Here is a 21,982-nt window from a genome sequence, read left to right on the forward strand (position 1 = left end):
AATACTATACATCACTGAATGCATCACTGAATGCCATTTGGTGGAATCTAGTCGGATTATTCGATAACAGGAATGGGGCATGCATCTAGAAGTGAAGGATACTGTAAGTCCTTCAAGGTAAAGTAACTTATCTCATGTAGAGTAAAAATAAAATAATAATAGGATCCTGAAACGATAATTTGTTCTGAAAGAATTAATAGAAAACGGTCGTGCTCCAAGACTGTTTCCTTTTTGATGGTTTATTTTCACTTCCCAATTCACAGTGTTTTGAAACAATAAGGACACAGAGCACTAAAAGCATTGGTGCTGCTGAACAAAGCACAACATCAGTGAAAATATATGTAATAGTTTGAAGTCCAAGCTCTGACATAAAATGTTAATTCTTAAAGTGGAAATGAAGCAGTGAGAACTGTGACCATTTTTTGGTTGCTATTTCATTTTTGAAGATACATGGATTTTCATTAAATCTGAAATTCAAGTAGTTTCACTGGAAAAAGACATGTCAATAACGACTTTCGCCACTAGGGCGCGGCCATGTTTTAAAAATGCAGGCGCTACGTCATCAGAATGGTTAGCGTTTGTTCGTGGATGTTTTATCCATTAGCGGACGTTCACTTTATTTCAATATGCCTACGCAAATTCTGTTTATGTTTGTTTTTGTGTTTGTACAAGAACAATGGCTGCTGCAATGGAGCCTGTAGGCCTATCAGAGACAGTACTTAATTAGATTTAACTTCAGTCGCAATAATGTGTTTGGATGTTCTCGCACAACTTGTGGATTACCGCGACCTGAAAATGCAGTTGCATCGTTGATGAATTGGTGAATAAACTTGGGGGAGCGAACTTCTTATGTGTGAGTAAGAGGTTTCTTTTTGTGATTGATTGGTATCAATGATTGCATTTGTTTCACTCAAGTAGTAGTGGAAACTATTTGCAGAGACTTGCGAACATGGTGAGAACCTGTTGTGGGTACGCTAGCCTACGCCTGACTTGTGTAGACTACTCTGCAGTAGCCTAGGTCTGTGATACAGGCATGGTTTTGTGGGTAGAAGTTGTCTATGGACTGTAAGGCGTCTGAGTTTTATTTGTTTATGTAAGCTAACATAAAATAACATGCTGTTCAATTTAAGTAAATAAATGCACAGATGTGCCGCTTGTAGCAACCATAGATGTTAGGGTTCATGCTATGCTAGTTACAGTATGTGCTTGTTATGTTATGCTATGCTAGTACTGTATCGCAGCTTCTACCATGATATTACATTGCAGAACAACTGAGTATGGGTGTAAAAAATAGTGTAGTCTCAGGTGATCAGTGTAGTCCCCTAGCCTACCCCCTCTGCACAACCTATCAAGAGTGTGTTAGTTGGTTAACTGCTGTTTATTGGGCGTTTCAGTGTTTCGGCTCGGATGTCCCTCAGCGACCGCATTGCAACCTCCAACGTCTCGCTTTAATGACAGCATTTGGCACGTAGGATTGGACGTGATATATCTGTTATTTTGGATGAGATGTCCCAGGTTCATTTTCTGGCAGCAGACACTCTCCATGTGTGACATGTCAGTGAACATAGGGACACAACCCCCACATAAGCACCACCGATTTTTTCTGTGCGCTCAGATACACCTCTCTCTCTCGATCATCTATTTCTCCTCCATAGTCAGGCTCTGGGGGCACTAAAACTCCCACTGCACTTACTGGCTCAAAAGCATAGGCAATTGGATGCCTGTCCTCATTGGTGGGTCTATCCCATTCGTCCATATCCATTTTGTTGAGGCAGTAAGCTAACTGTGAGGCTATGACAGCCGCTCGTAGACAGTAAAAGCCGCTATGTAAACAGCATAGAATGTTGTACCAACCATTCTTGTGATGTCATCATTTTCTGAAAACAAAGATGGCGGCGCACAGCTGAAATTAATGCAACTTGTTTGTGCTTTATTCTGAATAACGGGTCATATTTCTGACTTTATTTGTATTTAAGGTATATTTAAATATTTAACTAGTGCTATAGACATCTGTTTTATTTGACTGCTTCATTTCCACTTTAACATTTTCAACATATCTATAGGATTACGGCCATTTTATTTAGGCAATTTCTCTTGAACAACAACAGAAACACCTATTTATAAACAGTACCCAAAGATCACGCCTTATCAACACATTCAGTATCTCACTGAATTTTTGTGTGGTGAATATCAACATTGCTTTGCATACCAGTACACAGTTGATTCAGTAACAATGCACAATAATCTGGGATAAAAAATGAATGGACATGACAAACACACAATACTGCTCTCAGTCGGAACGTGCTTTGCATACCCCCATTCTTCTATTGTGTTAAAACTGTACACAGTACTATAATATAGATGTGTACTATAGTATATTATATTTATGATTTATTATTATTATAATTTAGTTCACAAACCTGTTAATGTAACTGAGAAGAGTCCCAGCAGGGTGAAGATGTTGAACAACATTTGTCCACTCGTGTCCATTATTCCCGGAAACAAGCGACCGCTGACTTGATGCCTGTTTGTCTGTGTGTCACTCAAGCCTCCCCTGAAGAACTTTGTGCCCACTGCTGCCTTTAGAGACTGACAGGTAATAATGACACTGCACCTCCCCAGCTTCCCTTAAGACCTTTAGATCACAGGTGGTGTGGAGGTGCCAATTCCTGTTATTTCAAGGTCAAGGACGTCACTTTGATATATGCAGACAGATATACTCTGACCATATTTTTATCACTATATTTTTTATCAGAGATATAGAGAAATGTGTGTGTGTGTGTGTGCGCATGTGGTATTAACATTCTAATCGAGTAAGCAAAAGAAATAGGCTGAAGACAGTGAAAATACTGACAACTAACACTTTGTGGTAGAATTCTAAACAAAGCCATGCTTTGCCAGGTAAGATAATAATATGGTTTATCTCTCGTTATCTGTTAATAGGAGATACAGTCACTGCACAATGTCTTTTCTTATCTCAGGTTCAACTCTCTCGCCACAAGTTTTTTTCCAGTGAGGCCAACCCAGAGACAGGTTGTAGCCTACCAGTACCCTCTTCCTTCTTTTAACAGATGAGTAGAATTGGTATTCATTTCATATCCATTTGTGATGCTGCATCAACTCGACCAACAGCCACAGACAACAGAAAGGGGACCTTGGAAAATATATTAAAGGTGCATTTAGTAATGGTATGGAATTTTAAGCCCATAGCATTTTTTGTCACATTCAGCGAACATCTCCTCATGATCCGCTAGCTGCCCATTCCATGAGCAGCACAGGCTCCAAAAACTGGAAACAAAGAAAGTGGGACCAGTCTGTCCCCCAAATAGAAACGGAGCACTGTGTGGAGTTTGGTAGAAAAAACTTTATTCCAATGGCTATTTCATAGTAGAAAAGGTAAAAACATGTAGAAAAGCTACCCATGTGTAGCAGCGCAGTCAGCCTTCTTCAGGGTGTGCTTCTCAAACAGTTTCCCCTGGTCTAATATGAAACACCTGAGTGGCAAGATGATCTTCCACATGACACACGCCAAGACAATCCACTAGATGGCTGGCTATACATTGTAAATGTCCACAAGCAAATACAAACCACTAGATGGCTATACATTGTAGATATCCACCACATGCCAATACAACTGGGTGGCTATATGTTGTGGGTTATGCCCAAACAAATATACAAAATAGATGGTTACAAAAAAGGACTGAAATCTATCTCTTAATTCAACCCAGGGTATACAGTGGCTTGTATAGAATTATTATTGTATAGAATGTATAGAATCGTTATGGTATATGAATGTATAGAGTTATTATTGTATGTAATTATTGTTAGAGAATTATTGTTGTAGAAAGTTTCTCTCCGTAGCAGCTATTTCAATCTGTCACCATCCCGAATGTTGCTGTTGATAGTTTCTAAACACACAACCATTAGACCATACGGATTGCTATTTTGCACACTCTGGAAGTGTTTTGCAATAGGTAAATCCAAATGAGCTTTCCTGATGGCATTTTTGTGCTCGGAGACTCTGTCTTTGAGCTGTCTATTAGTACGGCCTATGTAAAAGCATCCACATGTACACACTATATTTGTCTTAAAATCACTAAATTGTTTGCATTCTTTAATGTTGGGACAATGATTGCAAGACCCACATTTGTAAGTACCTTGTAAACACAACTTTTTGTACAGGCCATGGTTATCTCCAAGCAGGACTATTGTAATTCACTGTTAGCTGTGTGTAGTAAGATCGTTACAACTGATTCAGAATGCCGCAGCATGCCTGGTCTTCAATCAGCCAAAGAGGACACATGTAATTCCTCACGTTGGACGTCCACTAACGTTGGAACTGGCCAAAAGATATGTTATTCTTAAGCCAATTTAGATGAAAGCTATCTGTTTTTAACATAACATTTGTATCTGTTGTTTTACGATACACTGCAATATGGAGTTTCCCATCTTTACCAAATGGTCTAGTTAATGATAGTTTTGGAATGTTCCATGCACAGTTTTACATTTCTGCCATTGTTGTTCAAGTGACCATAAAACAATAACAGTTCTTCATAAGAACCACCCCAAATCCAAAATAAATATCGTCAATATACCTCCCCCACCATTTTATCTTTTCAGAATGGTCAAAATGTACAATAGGTCTTGGAAAAGGAAAACATTATTTTTAAGTGACCATTCAGTGAGCTGAATAATAAGTCTAGAGGGAGGCAAATCATCTGTAGATCTGTTCATAAAGCTTTCAGTGCATCATCACAAGCAATATTTGTGTAGAGAGACTCTGCATCTAATGTGACTAAAAACAGTTGTCTGGAACTCGTATGTCATTTAAGATCTTCAACACATGAGTGGTATCCTGCACGTAAAAAGGAAGCTGTTGAGCCAGTGGCTTGATGTGAAAGTCTATAAATTGTGAAGCAGGCTCTGTGAGAGAGCCATTGGATGATATGATAGGCCTGTCCAGAGGGGATTCAAGAGATTATGAACCTTTGGGAGCATGTAGAAGGTGGGTATTCTAGAATGTTCAAATAGGAGGAAATCATGCTCTTGTTTTGAGATCCATCCTACATCCTTAGCTGTGAGTAACAGTTCTTTAAATCTCTCTTAGGGCTGTTTATTGGATTGGATGACAGTTGTTGATAATAATTTGGATTGTTGAGTTGCCATAAGGCTTCTTCGACATATCTGTCTTTGTCCATTTTGGGGCAGCCATGGCCTGGTTAGTGCTTTGGACTTGTAACCGGAGGGTTGCCGGTTCGAACCCTGACCAGTAGGAACAGCTGAAGTACCCTTGAGCAAGGCACCTAATCCCTCACTGCTCCCCAAGCGCCGCTGTTGTTGCAGGCAGCTCACTGCGCCGGGATTAGTGTGTGCTTCAGCTCACTGTGTGTTTCACTAATTCACGGATTGGGATAAATGCAGAGACCAAATTTCCCTCACGGGATCAAAAGAGTATTCTTATACTTACATTACCACAACTGCTCCCCCTTTATCTGCTGGTTTTATGATTAGACGCATTCTCTGCCAAATCTATGGCCAGATTTTAGGATTTGGTCAAATTCTCCCTGATTCTTTGACTTGATGTCTGGAACAGTTTCTCAATGTCAAAGTCAAACTTTTTTGTAAAAGTGAGGAGTTTCTCTGGGAAGACAAGTGTATGGAGTACACTATACCACATGGACTACTGTATGTCCTGTAGAGGTCCTCACAATATAGTTTTGACTGAGCAAACACATTCGTGTCAGTGTGACAAGTTATGTCAATGGTTATATCAATCACTCCCCCTCTCTCTCTCTCTCTCTCTGTATACCTATCCTATTATTATTTCTACTACTATTTATTTTGTGTTCACATGTTTATACCCACATTTGTGTACCTATTTTTTTATTTTGTACTGCTTAGTTATTTGCAACACTAGCTTTGGCAACACTGTACTAAAACAGTCTTGCTAAAGCACTTTTGAATTGAATGTGTGTGTGTGTGTGTGTGTGTGTGTGTGTGTGTGTGTGTGTGTGTGTGTGTGTGGCAGTTACCTTATTGAAATCTAAGTGTCATATCCATGGCCATCAGCTCAGCCTTGACCTTATTTATTAGGCTACCCTTGGCTTCTGAGCATGTTACCACATATTCAGATATATCCTGCTCAGCTGACTCTTTTGTAATACTGCATCCTTAAAGGAACATGGCAACATTTTACAAAACTAGCTTATACACTGTCCCCCCCAGAGATGAGATGATGCCTACCCTTCTCTCTGTGCGTGCAGTAACTCAGTCTGACGCAACCACCATTAGCCTAGCTTAGCATAGTTAATTGAGGTGATCAGAACTAAATATAGCTCCCAAAAGTGACAAAATAACTCCAACATTTTCTCATTTACATGTTTTGACTATAATTACAATGCGTACAAATACCAATGTAAAATTACACAGTGGATTTTAAGCATAATACATATTTGAAACATCTCATCAAACTCGGGGTAAGAGACGGCAAATAATCTAATTTCCCAAAATGTTGGGGTGCTTATCTAACACTCAATAGCCTGGAGTAGTGGTCAAGTTAACCTTGACCATATTGAGTTTGATCTGAAATCCATGATGTACTGCTTACACCCTGCAGTATTGGAAGAGTGATGTGGGGGAGGTCCGCTTGCTGAAAACCCTCCAGCCCTCACTAGCACTATAGCACTTTGAAATATCTTATGAAAAGTGCAAAACAAAATGTTTTGCCATGTTATGGCAAAATGTTATGCCGTGGCCTACTGGTTAGCACTTCAGACTTGTAACCGGAGGATTGCCGGTTTGAACCCCGACCAGTAGGAACGGCTGAAGTGTCCTTGAGCAAGGCACCTAACCCCTCACTGCTCCCTGAGCGCCGCTGTAGCAGGCAGCTCACTGCGTCAGGATTAGTGTGTGCTTTACCTCTGTGTGTTCACTGTGTGCTGAGTGTGTTTCACTAATACACAGATTGGGATAAATGCAGAGAGACCAAATTTCCCTCACAGGATCAAATGAGTATATATATTTATACTTACTTATACTTATTATTATTATTATCTAACAATCACAAAGAGAATCCAACAATGCTCTAGAAAACCTTGACTAGCCCGTTCTTCAACTCTTTTACACTGTCATTACAGTTTGCTGACACAGGTGTCAGGATGAGGATTGCCCAAAGGTGTGTTATCAAACACCTGTGCTGTGCATGACCCTGAGCTTCAGAGAGGCACATCAGTAACATATCTCCTCAGAGCAAATCTTATCAGTACCACCGGAACAAAGTGCTCCATGACAATGGCCTGGGAAATTATCAAAAAGATTAATTCCACATTTAAGCCACTAGAAATATTACCTTTTCAAAATGTGTAAACTAGATTTACATTCTGATAGTCATAGTGAGCTGATTGTTGCCATTTTGTCATAATTGGGGTCGGCTGATTAAAGAAGTCACAAGACCCATTAAACAAAAAAAAATATTATATTATGGAACAATGCTTACATCCTATATGTGCCAAGTTTGCCATTGGTAGAACTTTTTTTAGTAAGCAACTTTACAATTCAAATAGTCACTTTTATATACATAATTTGGGTACACCATTTTGGGAATATATTTAAGATTTACTTTAAGATTTGTAGCCAAATTAGTCAAAGGTAACCCCTCAGCCATAAAGGTCTAATTTCCATTCAATTCTGGTATTAGGTGGAAAAAATAACATTGGCATCATATACTGGCCAGTGGGCTATGCTCCGTTAAAAGTAATGGAGTTCTAAACTTTGGCATCACTTGACATGGGTCAGACGCCGCCAGTGGGCGTTGGCCTTAATATGAACATCAGCGTGCGGTGAAAAACTCATATCAGTCAAAATCTACTTTAAGTTTATTACAGTCATTATTGTTTTCAATATATCAAGATAAGAGATGAGATTGCTTAAACTATTACAACTGGGTTAAGTAAAAACAAATGTATTATACTGCAAAGTCGTCTAGGCCTATGTGTTTTGTTGAATACTGAAAGAGGTAGCCTAGCCTACCCAAAATATTAACTTTCAACACAACGTTCAAATTAGCCTTAGCCTTAACACGATTATATAATGACAAGAGTGGGAGTGGTTTTAGTAAGATATCCCCATGGCTGTAATTCGGCCGTAGGTAGGTTATGAGGCAATATTGATATGATATGATGGTGCGTTCATGGCACCTGGGAATATCAGGGACCGCCCCCGTGAATACGTTGTTTTCCCCACTGCGAGTGTTCATGTGCTTTGCCGTAGGAATGTGTGAACAACATGGATGCCACAACAAAGGTTAAAACATACGCTCACTAATCTTAAATAAACAACTGTACAGTATTTGCTTAAGAATATGGTGTAAGACTAGCCTAGAAATCTAGATGCACCCTAGCGGCAGCAAATATAATTTGCAGCCAGGGTAGTCTAGCAACTCTCCGTTGGCTTGCGAGCTGGAAAAATGAAACTTCTATCAGGCCAATTACATCGTGTATAGAGTCGGCGACGGTTCTGCGTAAATTTCCTGCTACTTGAAAACAAAGAAGATGGATGCTGCTGCTGGCGAACAGCGGTCTTTGAATCGCGACTCAAGTTAAGCTTTTTTTTAAATTGGTAAGTTTGATCAACTAGCCAACTAGCTGGTGGGAATATGCATGGGACTCTTGAGTTGTAGCGCTATTGCGTGCAGAGGAAATTTGAAAGACAACCGTTTATCCCGCCCCTCGGATTGAGCACTGCCTATGGTAAGTTCCCAGACTCTACATCTTGATGTGGGTCTGGCTCGTCAGGCTAGTGTAAGACACTTGTGAAAGAAGGATATGCAGATTTCAAGTGACAAAAATGGCAAATTCCTAAGTTATTTAAAACACATTAAACAAGTAAAACTGTTGGACATGAAAGGCCACATGACCTACAAACGAGCTACAACATGACGACAAAAGTGACGACGAGCCCTCAACTGGGCAACTCTGTTAGCAAAATCTAGCTCCAGTTGCCCACCTCTAATTCCCACATGAAGTGACGTTTCACTTCACGTGTTTTCACTGGGAAAAAGGTTTTTCCCGTGCCCATGAACGCACCTTGAGACGGTATTGAAGAAGCGATACAATTCTGTGACGTGATGTATCTCCTACCTACATCCCTGGTATGACGAAATCAAATTGCATGACTTTTCTAACAACTTGTTTACTGCATTACATGCCTTCAACAAATTTACTGCATTACATGCTTTCTCCAGGCCTGGAAAATGGGATTTTACAATTCCATGACTTCCCCAGGTTTTCCATGACTGCGGGGAACCTTGAATAGTTTGACCAGACCAGTCCTAACTGTTGTATTACTCAATAGTGTTTTGACTAAAGCATATCTGATCCAACTGTGCAATTACACTCGATCACACATGATAAGATATATCTTAGTGTATTTGTTTTCGTAAGCATCTTTGCTGTTAAGGAAACCTCTGGTCAACATGTAGCCAAATGTTGAAGAGAGAGTTGCTGAAAATATTTGACCATTTTGCTATAAAAAACATGCAACAGGTCTGGGCCTATGGAGCAGGGAAATATTTTATAATAGAATGGGGAGGTTTAAAAGGATTCCCCCCCAACAGAATTTGTATTTTCAAACGGAACATTTTAGAGAATCTTGAACTAGGCTAAGGTAAGCTGCAGGGGGGTATTCCAAGTACGTGGTTTAGTGACAAACCTGGGTAAGTTAACTCAGAGTAAGTGGTAAACCTTCTAATAGAAGAGCTGTATGGCTTCATTCTCCTAACCAAACAATTCCATAGGGCTTTTGTTGTAGGAGGTTTACTACTTACTCTTAGTTAACTTACCCAGGTTTGCCACTAAACCTGTTACATGTTTGGATACTGTCTGTCCACTAGCCACTTTTACCACTGTCTTTCTGCCTCACTGTTTGCGTGCTGTATTAGCACATTAGCACATATGCATAACCCCTCCCTCCATGCCACAGCCGAACTGTGGCCACACTCAGGGTGCGATTTGTGTAAAAACCAGAGGGGGGGATGATTTTGAATAAGTGCAATAAGGGTTGTAACCCCCCCCCCCAAAAAAAAAAAAAAATGAACGAACGATTCATAGCCTAGTAATGTCATGGCTAATAATACCCTATATTATTTTTGCCACCTTTGTAACATTTTAGTTTTAGTTTACCGTGGTGTATGACTTTAAACAGCGAGTGTGCTTGGTATGATGATCAGCTCCTCTAATGCAGGGTAGGACTACGTTTTGACAAGCATACAAATTCACCTTGTTCTTGCCCCATCTGAAATGACTTCTCTACTTTTGCTGCCTCCATCATTTCTGTATTTGTTGTGTAAAAAAACGTTGTATATGATGGCACTGAAGTCTTAAGTTAGTGAATTGGCTAAGAGTGTTAGTTGGTAACCAAATAGCCTACACATTGCGCTACACGCTGCGTAGGCTACGTGCATTCTCTCTCCTGCTGATTTGCGTTCAGTAGCCAAGTGCGTAATATTGCAAAAGTTGAAAAAATAAATGTGTTTATTGTAGCCTACAGAAAATAAATAGCCTATCATACTGTCAGTTAATTGCCTACAGTGCAGTGAAGAGTTTGGAGAGTAAAGTTATAGGGCAACTTTAATAATTTACGAACCAGAACATAAAGACCATGAAACTTCTATTTCTTGTTGTTAAAACACCCGCTAGATACTTTAAATACCCACCAACATTCGTTTTTGCAGTACAGATTATTTCTAAAAGTTATTTGTCTAGCTACTACTGGCTGATTTATCAAACGAGTGCTTTCTCGTTCGTCCTCCGCAAACTACAGGTGTTTCGGTAGAGAGCCATTGAATAAGCGATGCCAAGCAATTTCTGTAACACTTTTTGTGACATTCAGCAAATATCTCATCATTTAATGTAAGTTCCTTCGGACAATAGGCCTACGTTCTACTCTACGTGCAGTTGTCCTCCATCTCAGTTGCATCAGTTTTTCTAATTTTGAAGGTTCTAAAACATTATTATGCTTCACTGAATCCTTCTCGTTTTCTTTCATTTGTCCAGCTAACTTCTCCATTGAACCTAGCCATTTATGATGGATTACACACTTGACATTCTGAAATGTCCTGCACGATCAAGGTCAAATTAAGTTATCACGCAGCCCTGTGTCAGCAGCATCAGTGCTGACGGTGACGGCGCGTTTCTGATGTCAGATTGTTATGTAGGCTATCCTACTAGACTGTTCTCACGTTGCAGCGCTTTACTTATATGAAGTAGCATTAATCAATATGAGGGGCAGAGGGGGATAAATGTTGTCCCCCCCGACGATAAAAATAATTTAGCAGAGGTAGGGATAGGAAAACCAGAGGTGGGGAAATCCTCACCATCCCCCCCTAGAATTCGCACCCTGGCCACACTTATACCTTTTCTTAAAATAGTTAAATATATAGATATATAGACTTTACTCTACTTTATTTCTGCATTGTTGCACTGTTGGACTTACTCATTTGCACTATCACCATGACCACTATCACCACTGCACTATCACCATGACACTCACACAGAGCACCTTATCTTACCTTACTATGCACAGAGAATCACAGGCTCAGTCCCTGCCTCAGTCATTGCAAGCTCCTCTGATTGATTAATCACCACTATGTGGATACTGTTTTTAGAATTGAGTTAGATTAAATGTTAGTTAGTATAATTTGTATTTTAGTATATTTAGCATATTCTTTATCTTCTACTGTCCTTATTACTTAGTTGTGTTTTTATATTATATACTTTAATTACTCTTTCTGCTGTTAAAGAATGTGTTTGTGTTGTCTGTATGCTGCTGAGACCTTGACTTTCCCCTGGGGATCAATAAAGTATCTATCTATCTATCTATCTATCTATCTATCTAGACCACGTACTTGGAATACCCCCCTGAAAGGTTATGGATAGCCTAAATTGACATAGGCGGCCTATCAGAATAAAGATGTCTAAACAAAGATGCTTGACATTCTAAAGTGTATTTAAAAAGCGTGTCGTTTTTCATAGCTTGTTTTACTTGTAATATATGGGAAATATGTTAGGCCTACTGTAGGCATCTAAGCTAGACACCAAACCGCGCTCTCTAGCGTTTGCAGAGGTGCAAGAAAAACACCAGCACGCAGCGCGACGAGGACGTGGGGGCGGAGTCATCGTACCGGATGTTGACATCGGCTGTAGGACAGCTGTACTGGCTGGCTGTCTGTACAACAAAGCAACACGACAACATCGAACTGCCTCAGGGAAAGGAGCTCGTCTAGCCACGACATTCTCTTTAGGCAAATGACAACAGATCTATCGTCTTAAACGACGACAAAATCAACTCGAGCCACTCAAATCGTATAAATATTTTGCAGTTAACAGAGTGCGAAGTCGAGAATCAGACAAAGTCGCGAACAAAAAGGTGAGCCTGTGCGTGCGTGCGCTGCACGCACATTGTTGCTGCTGGTGTTGTTGTCAGCATTTCCGTGCCGTGCCAACTTCGCAATAACATATTTTGACAGATAACAGTGCGATTCATTATCAAAACGAATCCAACAGACTAACATTGGGTGGCGCATAGTGTGTGGGCTATCTTACAATGGCTTCTCAGACACAATTAGTCTCGTGTTTTGTTTCCGAGACGCAGTTTGCATTCACTTGTAAATCGCTTTATTTAAAACAGCTGCTGTTGCACCAAACTATTACTTCTCTACTCCATCCATCGTAAGGGTTTGTAGCCGTTTTATTTACTAGCCTACTGTGCAAGAATGGGGCAAAACACGAAAAACAACGCTTCAAAGGCAGTTGCATCGGGATTGCGTAAGCCCTGGCTATCAAAACATTCGTGGATTTGCTATAATTTGTTATTTTGGCAATCTGGCAGCAGTGTTCAAAGTAATCTCAACAAAAACATACATTATTATCTAGGTTATGTCTGCTTGTACATTGTTATTTATCTTCTCTAAACTGCGTTTTGCTCTTCTTTCCGACGGAGCGCTCCACCTTTGTCTTATCCCACAGCGCAACAGCAGAGCCATCGCCTTCTGTTATGTTTTACCTTGAGGTAGCCTGTATCAGGCCAGCCGTTTCTGTCTGGCTGCCTCTGCAGTCTGCGGGCTGGCAGACTGCTGCACCGATTGGCTCACATGAAGATCACTGTTCAGTCCTTAAGATCAAGTCTACCACAATTTTAACTCCGTGACCTGGGTCAAGCACCAGGAAGCTCGCTCAGTAAATATAATTTTTTTTCATGACAGTGGCATGACAACGGTATCATCTCATTATCATCAGGGTTGTTGATAAAACATATGCCATGGTGACAGGCGATCAGTCATAAATCATCATCATCAGGGTTGTTGATAAAACATACATGATGTCGGAGGCAAGTGGCAGATCTGTTACTTTGAGGTTAATTTTCAAAGCAGAGGAGACCAAAGTTACAAAACTAATCTGTGAAAAGATAGTACAAGGTACTAGAACAAGGTAACATTTGTGTCCTTGTGACTGCATTGTCTTCCTTTTGGTCTCTCTCTTACAACCCATAATTCTCTCCGGCAAAACAGCCTTCCCATTGCATAGGCCAGTACCAGAGCACCATGGGTCGAATCTTTCTGGATCACATCGGTGGGACACGCCTCTTTTCGTGTGCCAACTGTGACACCATCCTGACCAACCGCTCAGAGCTCATCTCCACGCGCTTTACTGGGGCTACAGGTCGAGCTTTCCTATTTAACAAGGTTGGTTCATGCTCTCTTTCTCTCTCTCTCTCTGACACACACACTCACACACACATTTGATTACATCTATTTACACAGAAGATGTATTGCAGATCCAAACCTTTGTGGAAACATGTTGCAAGTTTGGACAGATATGATCAAATACAGAATGCTCTGCCTCTTTTCTACATTATTAATCCAACAGCTACGGTTATATGACATCTTTGTCTTTGTACACTGCACCTATTATGGCAGAAAACCTTGCTAGTCTCACACACACACACTAAAAAACTCTCACCGAGGTAACTTGTGCCATGGACCTGACCCTTGTTTTCAACTAGATCCCTTTCACCCACAAATGATCACATTAGTCTCATTCATTCTCTAACTGCCTGATCAGTCTGAATGTAAAACCAGGGAAGCGTTGCGTAACAACAGCTTATCCTCAGAGTATTTGGCTTCATTGTTCTGCAACATCGGTGTTGTCATTTTTTGATCCCCCATAGCCCATGCACATTAGGCACAAGTCTATAGCTGCTTTCAGGCATAAGTGTAAGTCGGCGGATATCAAGCGGTTGGGCTGTATATCTGAACACCATAACCGGACATTTGGAACTCCGAACTTAGCCAGCTGTTACACTACTCCCCTCCTAGTATTTCTGACGGCCATTATGTAAATGAGCTCGTGTATGAACGAAGCAAAGAACATGTGCACAGAGATTCTGTTCATGTGCGAGTTCAACCACGTTCAACCTGTTCAACCACGCGGAGATTCTGTTTATGTGCGTCGGTGTCGTTCACACATATGACCGCATAATGTCTGCATGTAAGCATCATACTTGAATCACCCGAAGGGTCAGACATCCATTTGACAAAGATCCTCATATAGTGCGGAGGACATGTTTGAAAGCAGCTTATGTGTTGCGTTTGTATGTGTGGTATGTCATAGAGGTGTATGGTTGTGCCTGTGCTTGTTCAGGTTGTGAACCTGCAATACAGCGAGGTGCAGGACCGGGTGATGCTGACCGGGCGACACATGGTGCGAGACGTCAGCTGCAAGAACTGCAACAGCAAGCTGGGCTGGATCTACGAGTTCGCCACCGAGGACAGCCAGCGCTACAAGGAGGGCCGCGTGATCCTGGAGCGGGCGCTGGTGCGGGAGAGCGAGGGCTTCGAGGAGCACGTGCCCTCAGACAACTCCTGAGGCCAGCTCCTGCCCCCTCTGCCCTTATCCTTATCTGACCTCCTCTCAGCCATCTTCAGTTTGCCATTCAGATGCCCTTGCCACACACACACACACACATCTACACAGACACACACACACACACACACACACACACACACACACACACTCTCTGTGAAGACCAGTTTCCTTCAGTGCCATCCTGCAGTGTGTGCGCTTTCTATTTCTGTGTGTCTAGAGATGCAGTGACTTTGGCTTGAGACCAGCAGTCCCTTAGGCGACCCTTCCTGATGTCTTGGAGTCTTATCAAAGAGGACTTCGTTCCTAGTGCTCTCCGTAGAATGCATCCGATCACAAGCCTCAAAAGGACCAGGCAGTACAGGTAGGTTAGAGATCTGCCAAATGTATTGGGGCCACAGTGCTGGCCAAGGACCCTCAATAGTGTGCTGTATATATAGGCATCAGACAGGGGAGATTCCATTCTAGCTGCCTTGTGCCTGTCGGCTCAGTTTGGCTGTCCTAGTGTCCATATGCTCTCCATGGGACTTGCATGTGGAGGAAATATGTAAGGAATCATCAGTATCCTTCGTGGACTACATCACCCATGACCATCCAGAGCTCACATCATTAAATGGATCTCAGAATAATTCTTTCAAGCCCTTTCTTTCTTTCTTTCTTTTTTTTTCTTTCTTTCTTTCTTTCTTTCTTTTTATTGTTCACTCTTCCTAAAAGTGATTAGTGATTCAAAATGCTGTTAGAAATATATGTTATACCTCTAAAATAATTTAATTAGTCCAATTGTTTTATTGTAAAGCACTTTGTGTTAATGTTTTCATTAATAAAGTGTGTTCTTGCTGGATGTCATGTAGTATTGTCTAGTGTCATTTTCTCAACAGACAGTTTGATCAATGAACAATGTGCTTTGATACAAAGTGACTCAGGGCAGTCTGGCTTCATGAAAATGTTTGAATGGTTTAATAAACTGTAAACCCATTGTTTTTATTTGAGATGAATGTAGTGTAGTGAATACAGCAGGCACGGTGCTACGGGTGGGCCTGGACGGGCCTAGGCCCACCCACTTTTCAACAGGCCCACCCAAAACTTTTCTTAAAAAAAAAAAAAGACTTTTAATATATTTTAATTTTGTCAAGAATTATTAAAAAGCGGCAAATAATCTCATAATCTGTGCTAAAATAGTCTAAATGTTTAGTTTTCAAAACTATTTTAAAAAGCTGGTGATGTTTCTGTGCAAGTTCAGCAGTGCCAGATACATGAGGTTCTGGGTTGGATCTAGCTTGTCGGTATGCTAGGCTAGCTCCAAGTGATCTGAAAGTGTGAAAATAATTTCCAGTAAAGGACAGTGCTGCAACAGTCGTTGTTTAGGTACCTTAAACGTGCACAAACGGTCTCGTTGTATCGCTTCAACCAGGAGATGAAGGAGAGCTGAGATCCTAACACCTAGCACATCTCTATGGCTTAATAATGGCTTCTGAAATGCTTTTTTTTTGCAATGCAGCAAACGTTGTTGATATTGTGATCGTTGATCCGATTTGCATTAAAGGGCCTAATGGGTGTGATTGATCTTTATGAGCTCTCTTGGAGCATGTTTTACATGACAGATGACGTTGTCAATGAACAAGTTCTGTTCCCGAGGGGTAGTCGCCAGCTGATTTTGCCAGGGCTTCAGCCCCGAATGTATTTTGTACAGCTAACAAATATGAAACCATTATTCCGATCGCGCATTGAAACTTTGAGATGAGATGGACGTATTTAACATACAAGCGGACACGGGTGAACTCACTCTTCTTCATGCAGCAGATTTAACATGAACGTTACCTTCCATAACACATAACTTGGAACGTAGGCTACGTGCGTGCGCGAGGTTGGGCATGTCATTGTTTGCATTTGATATTTGGTATAGGCCTACAGTACGTTACAAGGAAATCATGAAGTCCTCAATAACAAGGTGGTGGTGGAGTTATCCTGTTCTCGTCATTTAGACTAGCCTACAAGTTCAGGTTTGTTATCAGCCTCTAGCCTAGAGTCTGGAGCTGGCCAAACAGTGGTGGCCTACTTTGCCTAGTTGTAAAATCGAATTAGTGAGTCTTCAATGTTCCCTTCTCCTTAAACTAAGCATAACAAACCATATAATGCATATTGCTATTTAAAAGCCACTCTGCTAGGTGGCTAATAGTTCGTTTCTAATAGCAAACAGAAAATGTCAAGATAGCTAAATGTCATTACATCCTCTAATTGTCAAAATATTATTGTCCATAATATTCAATAAATGTGGTGCAAATGAGGCTTGAGTCAGTGGATTAATTTATGAAAAGTGAGCAGCAAGTCAGGCAAAATGGGAATTATGAAAACCGTTTAGACTCTATGGGCTATGCCCGAATGTTTTCAACTGCCCTGCATATTGATTGAAACTGTCGGGCAGTTGATCTGTATTGTTGAAAACCTAAAACAAATGAAATATTCGACCTCATGTTATACAAGCAGAACTAAACTATGTTTGGGGGAAATATTAGATTCCCACTTTTACAGCCTATAGGCCTTAGGTCTATTCGAGAGATGCGCTAAAGCACAGCCAGCAGGTATGGTGCGTAATGGAGATTCCAAAGCGCTCTTATTTGGTCAGAACCAAGGACAGTGATCGAGGATAGGTACGTCCGTCCTTTTTACAATGCAACAAACTATTTAAAGAGCATCAAGCTATTCAAATCTCTATTATGTAAGCACAAATAATATAACAGTATATTAGTCAGTCATTTTTATTAGGTTAAACAGTGATTTGATAAAGTTTTTTTTAAGGCCCACCCACAATTGGTCTGGCCCATCCAAAACTGGAATCCTGGCGCCGTGCCTGGAATACAGTACCCTCCAGAATATTTGGCACTTTTGGTAAATCTGACTAAAATCTCACAATGAAAACAAAGAGGACAAATCCACCCTTGAAGGAAAGCAGGTAAGAAAATATCATAAATAAATAAATAATTAAAAAAAAAACACGTTGCTCATAATCATTGGCACCCCAAGTAAGTATTTTTCTATCTAATTTCAACTTCTTTAATTAATCAGAGTGTCTGTTAACTTTCAGAAGTAGTTCATGACTTTTTTTCACAAAGGTATGAAAAGAAAGTGACACAGAGGCTAAATCCCCTAGTCAAATGTTCAACATTGGAAAGACAAGATAATACACTAAATTTAAATAAAAAGAAAGTGTGTTGACATTTGTACATAAGGGAACGGCTATACAAACTAGGTACTTTGTTGAAAATGCCTATATTTACAGTTAAAATAATGATTAAAAGGTTCTAATCAATTGGAAATGTGATAAACATGCTTGGACAAATGCCATAAGAACCACTGTTGGAGAGTTACAGAAAAAGGTATCATCTTGGGGTCACCAAGTCCCCCCAAAAATCTTCAAAAGTGACCTCACTGCTAATAGATTATTTATAGGACATGCCAGGTAAAAAGCCTGTCTAGTCATTTACTTACAAATGTAAATGGCAGGAGTTACTAAATGGTACAGTTACTTTGTCTGGAAGTGTGGTCTATTGTCAGATGAAATGAAAATTGCGCTCTTTGGCAAGAGACACTTTAGGTGTGTAGGTGTACATAGAAGAATGAAAAAAACCCCATGCGTAATGAGAATTGTGGTGGAGGGGCTGTGATATTGTGGGGCTATTTGTATTCCCAAAGGCCTTTGGAACCTAATTAAGGTGCATGGTATCATGATCCACAAGAAACACCTGAACATTTTCAAAGGAAATCTGTCAATCTCTGCCAAGACACTAAGGGCTATATTTTAACGGTCTGAAACGGAAGTGTCTTTGCACAAAACGCAAGTCACTTTGTGGGCGGATCTTGGGCGCTGATGCTATTTTACCGGTGGGATATTTGACTGTTGCGCCCGACGCAAATCTAAAATGGGGTGGTCTGAAGTAGCTACATTAATCATAGGTGTGGTTTGGTCGTAACATGCAATAAACCAATCAGGGCGTCATCTCACATTCCCTTTAACAACAGGCACGCTTGTTCCATAGCTAATTGCTATTATGGTGGATATTTGCCAGGCACAGCCAGGAGCGTCTAGCGCTTTTTCCTCTTGACAAAATGTAATTGTCACATAGACATACTTTCCGATGTTTTGGGATCACTCTCACTGAATCACGAGATTATGAATGCATGGTGATATTTTTGCTATGTACAATGTAATCTAACATTACCTCTCTATAGACAATGCATATCTTCTGTCAGTTAATCTCTTCTCTCCCGTGCTGCCGCTGGGGCATTTGGGTTAAATGGCATCAGCATGCAATTCAATCTCCTTAAAGGAACCATATGTAAGATTGTGGCCAAAACTGGTACTGCAATCACTTTCAAAATACTGAAGAGCGGTGTATCCCCTCGCCCTCCCCCCTGACTCGAGGTTGCCAACCTGGATGGCGAAACACTACTGACTTCGTGATTAGTAGATAGGTGGAGGGTGGCGCATCAGGCCAAAACACAACATGACATGACAACACAACATCAACATCAGTTGAGGGCTGCAACTTCACTTTTTAAATGACAATATCCTGGCCGGACTACTGTTGTCAGTGATATAAGTATTTTAAATGAACATGATTTCTTCATGTCTAGTGAAATATCAGGGCCATTTTATGATTAATTTAAATATTTTTCTTACATACGGCTCCTTTAAGTCATCTAATATTTCCTAATTTATGTCATCAACACATCCGTGATTCGTGAAAATGTGTACGCTAGATTTATGCCTAGTTTTTTCGCATCTTAATGGACACCACACTGATTTCCCTCGAGTAGTAATATTTTTCTTTGAAATTATGTATGGGTTACCGAAATGGTAACTACTTTGTAAAGATGAGTGACAAGTGTGCGTTGCGCAGCACAGGCGGCCTGTGAGAAAGAGTTTCCAAGTTGACCTAACTTTCAACTCTGCACAGTATATCCCATTCACTGCATGACAGTAGGCTATTTACAATATTTTCTGTTAAGTAGAGTTTGTCAACACTATCATCAACTTAATGCACGCACAACATTCGGTTGAGCAGGAGAGAGAATAACAATGAATGGGTGCAGCAACTACAGAAATTGTAGCCATACTTGCTGCTTTCTTGTACTATTTGCTGGTTAACAGCACATAAAAGCTGATTTAAGCTAATTCTAACTCAAGACTTTAAGGCCATAATGGATATAAAACGTTTTTTGAAAATAACGAAAGGATCGATTGGAGGGAACATAACAAAGCTTGGAGTTATTTCAGATGGGCTACAACAAGGTATGCAAAATTGTGGTGCTTAAAACCTTAGCGCAGCTGGAACTAGATGTACCGCAGAGCAGTACAAAATATGACCGCCGCCCAGTCCAGCAAATTTTTTCCACAAAAATAAATCACGCTGAAAGGCCTATATGATTCTAACTGTCTCACTAAATTGCATTATCCACACTCAATTCTCACTGATATCTGCTAGACAACAAGTACCAAAACATGATTAGTTCATAGATTTCACATGTAAAATTCATTTTATACAACCCCACCTCCATCTTGCCTGTTCATAATTCTGAGAAATTCTTGAATTGTGTGCATGTGTGCATGTACATGTTTATGTTATGTGTGTGTGTGTGTGTGTGTGCGTGCTTGTGTGTGTGCCTGCTTATGTGCCTGTGTATGCAAGCGTACATATGTCTACTGTGTGAGTATGTGTCATACGTATGATTACTGTGAATGTATGTGTGTGTGTGTGTGTGTGTGTATCTGTTTGTGCACATGTGTGCAGATGAAATGGGTTAACATGACCCCTGGAGGCAAACATACGGAAAAAAATGGTAATCCTATTCCCTACAGTTCTCAAGATATTCACAGAGAACTGGGTCTGCCCTACCCTCCTTTCGGGGGGTCCAGTCCAGCGGGGGGGGGCTACAGATCAAAACGAAAAATGACGGTTCCATGCTATCCATGTGGGGTTACATGCCCACCAGGCCCGTCGCTAGAAGGCAAGCAAACCAAGCAATTGCTTGGGGCCCCGAGCTGGCCAGGGGCCCCAAGACAACGACTGATTAAGAATAAAATGCAACGACAAACTGTGAGCGCCCCTTTGATAGTCAATGCAGTGAAGTGCAACGACATTGTTACCGGCAATACCGGGATCCCCCTCAAGGGGGGCCCTCTAAGTAGTTGCTGACAGCAGCCAGCCAGCCAGGTTTGTGATCTCTGCTGCCACGAAAATATAAAACAGGCAGTCATAATGAAGCGGAGTTATGCGTCCGGAAGCCAGAAAAGAAAGAAGAGAAAGGAAGAGGATGACAAGAAAAAACAAGAGAGTGGTAAGTGATAAATTACACTGGATAAAATAGCTCTACTTGTAATGGTGTAATGTCGCAGCAGGAAGGCTAGCCTAGCAAAAAATGTTTATGTTAACTACCTGCCTGACGGCCTATGCTGCTTGTAACAAACTAGAACAGTTAGCGCAACTTTTTTTCCCGAAAGGATAAGGAAGACGCAGATCTGTTCCAGAATCACAGTTTATCGTATTTAATGACATAACATTGCTATAGCTTTGTAATAGGTTTTGATGAAAGTGGCATAGCTTCTCTGCTATACTAACTATTCTACCGTGATAATCTATTTACCAAATGGGGGTTAGGAAAACCACACGATAAATTCCGTGCATCAAAGCAGACTGGACGCCAGCTGTCTTTAAAGCACAAGGTGCGTCTGTCTAATTCTCAAACAGCAGCATGCTTAAATGCTATGTTAAGCTACAAGTAGGCCTAGGTTAATGTATAACATTAGCTTGGGGTGTTTTTACAGTAAGCATTGGTGAAAGCAGCCGCATCCCTTCTAAATATCAAAATATGGAAATGCTAACATATCTTTTCTTTCTCCCTCAAGGTGCTTTGCTTAAATTTCTCAGCCCTCAGGCTCTTCCTAAGGATACCTCCACTGATGAAGGTAGAATGAATTTCTCTCACTGAGCTGAGCTGTTAATGACCTTTGCCAATATGCTAACAGTGAAATGGTCAAACGTACTTCACAGGTAATTTCAGATTTT

General features: G+C 40.7%; 1 protein-coding gene across 4 annotated transcripts; it reads left to right on the top strand.

Annotated features, from left to right (window-relative positions):
- Window positions 1–12,210: 12,210 nt before the first annotated feature.
- LOC143109788 (protein yippee-like 5) lies at window positions 12,211–15,768 on the top strand. Of its 4 annotated transcripts, none has more exons than XM_076272589.1 (3): window positions 12,211–13,232; window positions 13,565–13,738; window positions 14,697–15,768. In XM_076272589.1, exons 2-3 carry the CDS (start codon window positions 13,598–13,600, stop codon window positions 14,919–14,921), a joined length of 366 nt encoding a protein of 121 aa, XP_076128704.1. In that variant the 5' UTR covers window positions 12,211–13,232; window positions 13,565–13,597; the 3' UTR covers window positions 14,922–15,768. The 4 variants fall into 4 exon arrangements, with proteins under 4 accessions (XP_076128704.1, XP_076128703.1, XP_076128702.1 ...); XM_076272588.1 differs by having other exon boundaries at window positions 12,211–12,423; window positions 13,023–13,738; XM_076272587.1 differs by having other exon boundaries at window positions 12,211–12,423.
- The last annotated feature ends 6,214 nt before the right edge of the window (window positions 15,769–21,982 follow it).

This window comes from Alosa pseudoharengus, unplaced genomic scaffold (genome assembly GCF_046254945.1).
Source record: "Alosa pseudoharengus isolate Yale_2024_CS ecotype anadromous, Long Island Sound unplaced genomic scaffold, YU_APseudo_1.1 YU_APseudo_1.1_scf_7, whole genome shotgun sequence".
NCBI classification, from domain to species: domain Eukaryota; kingdom Metazoa; phylum Chordata; class Actinopteri; order Clupeiformes; family Clupeidae; genus Alosa; species Alosa pseudoharengus.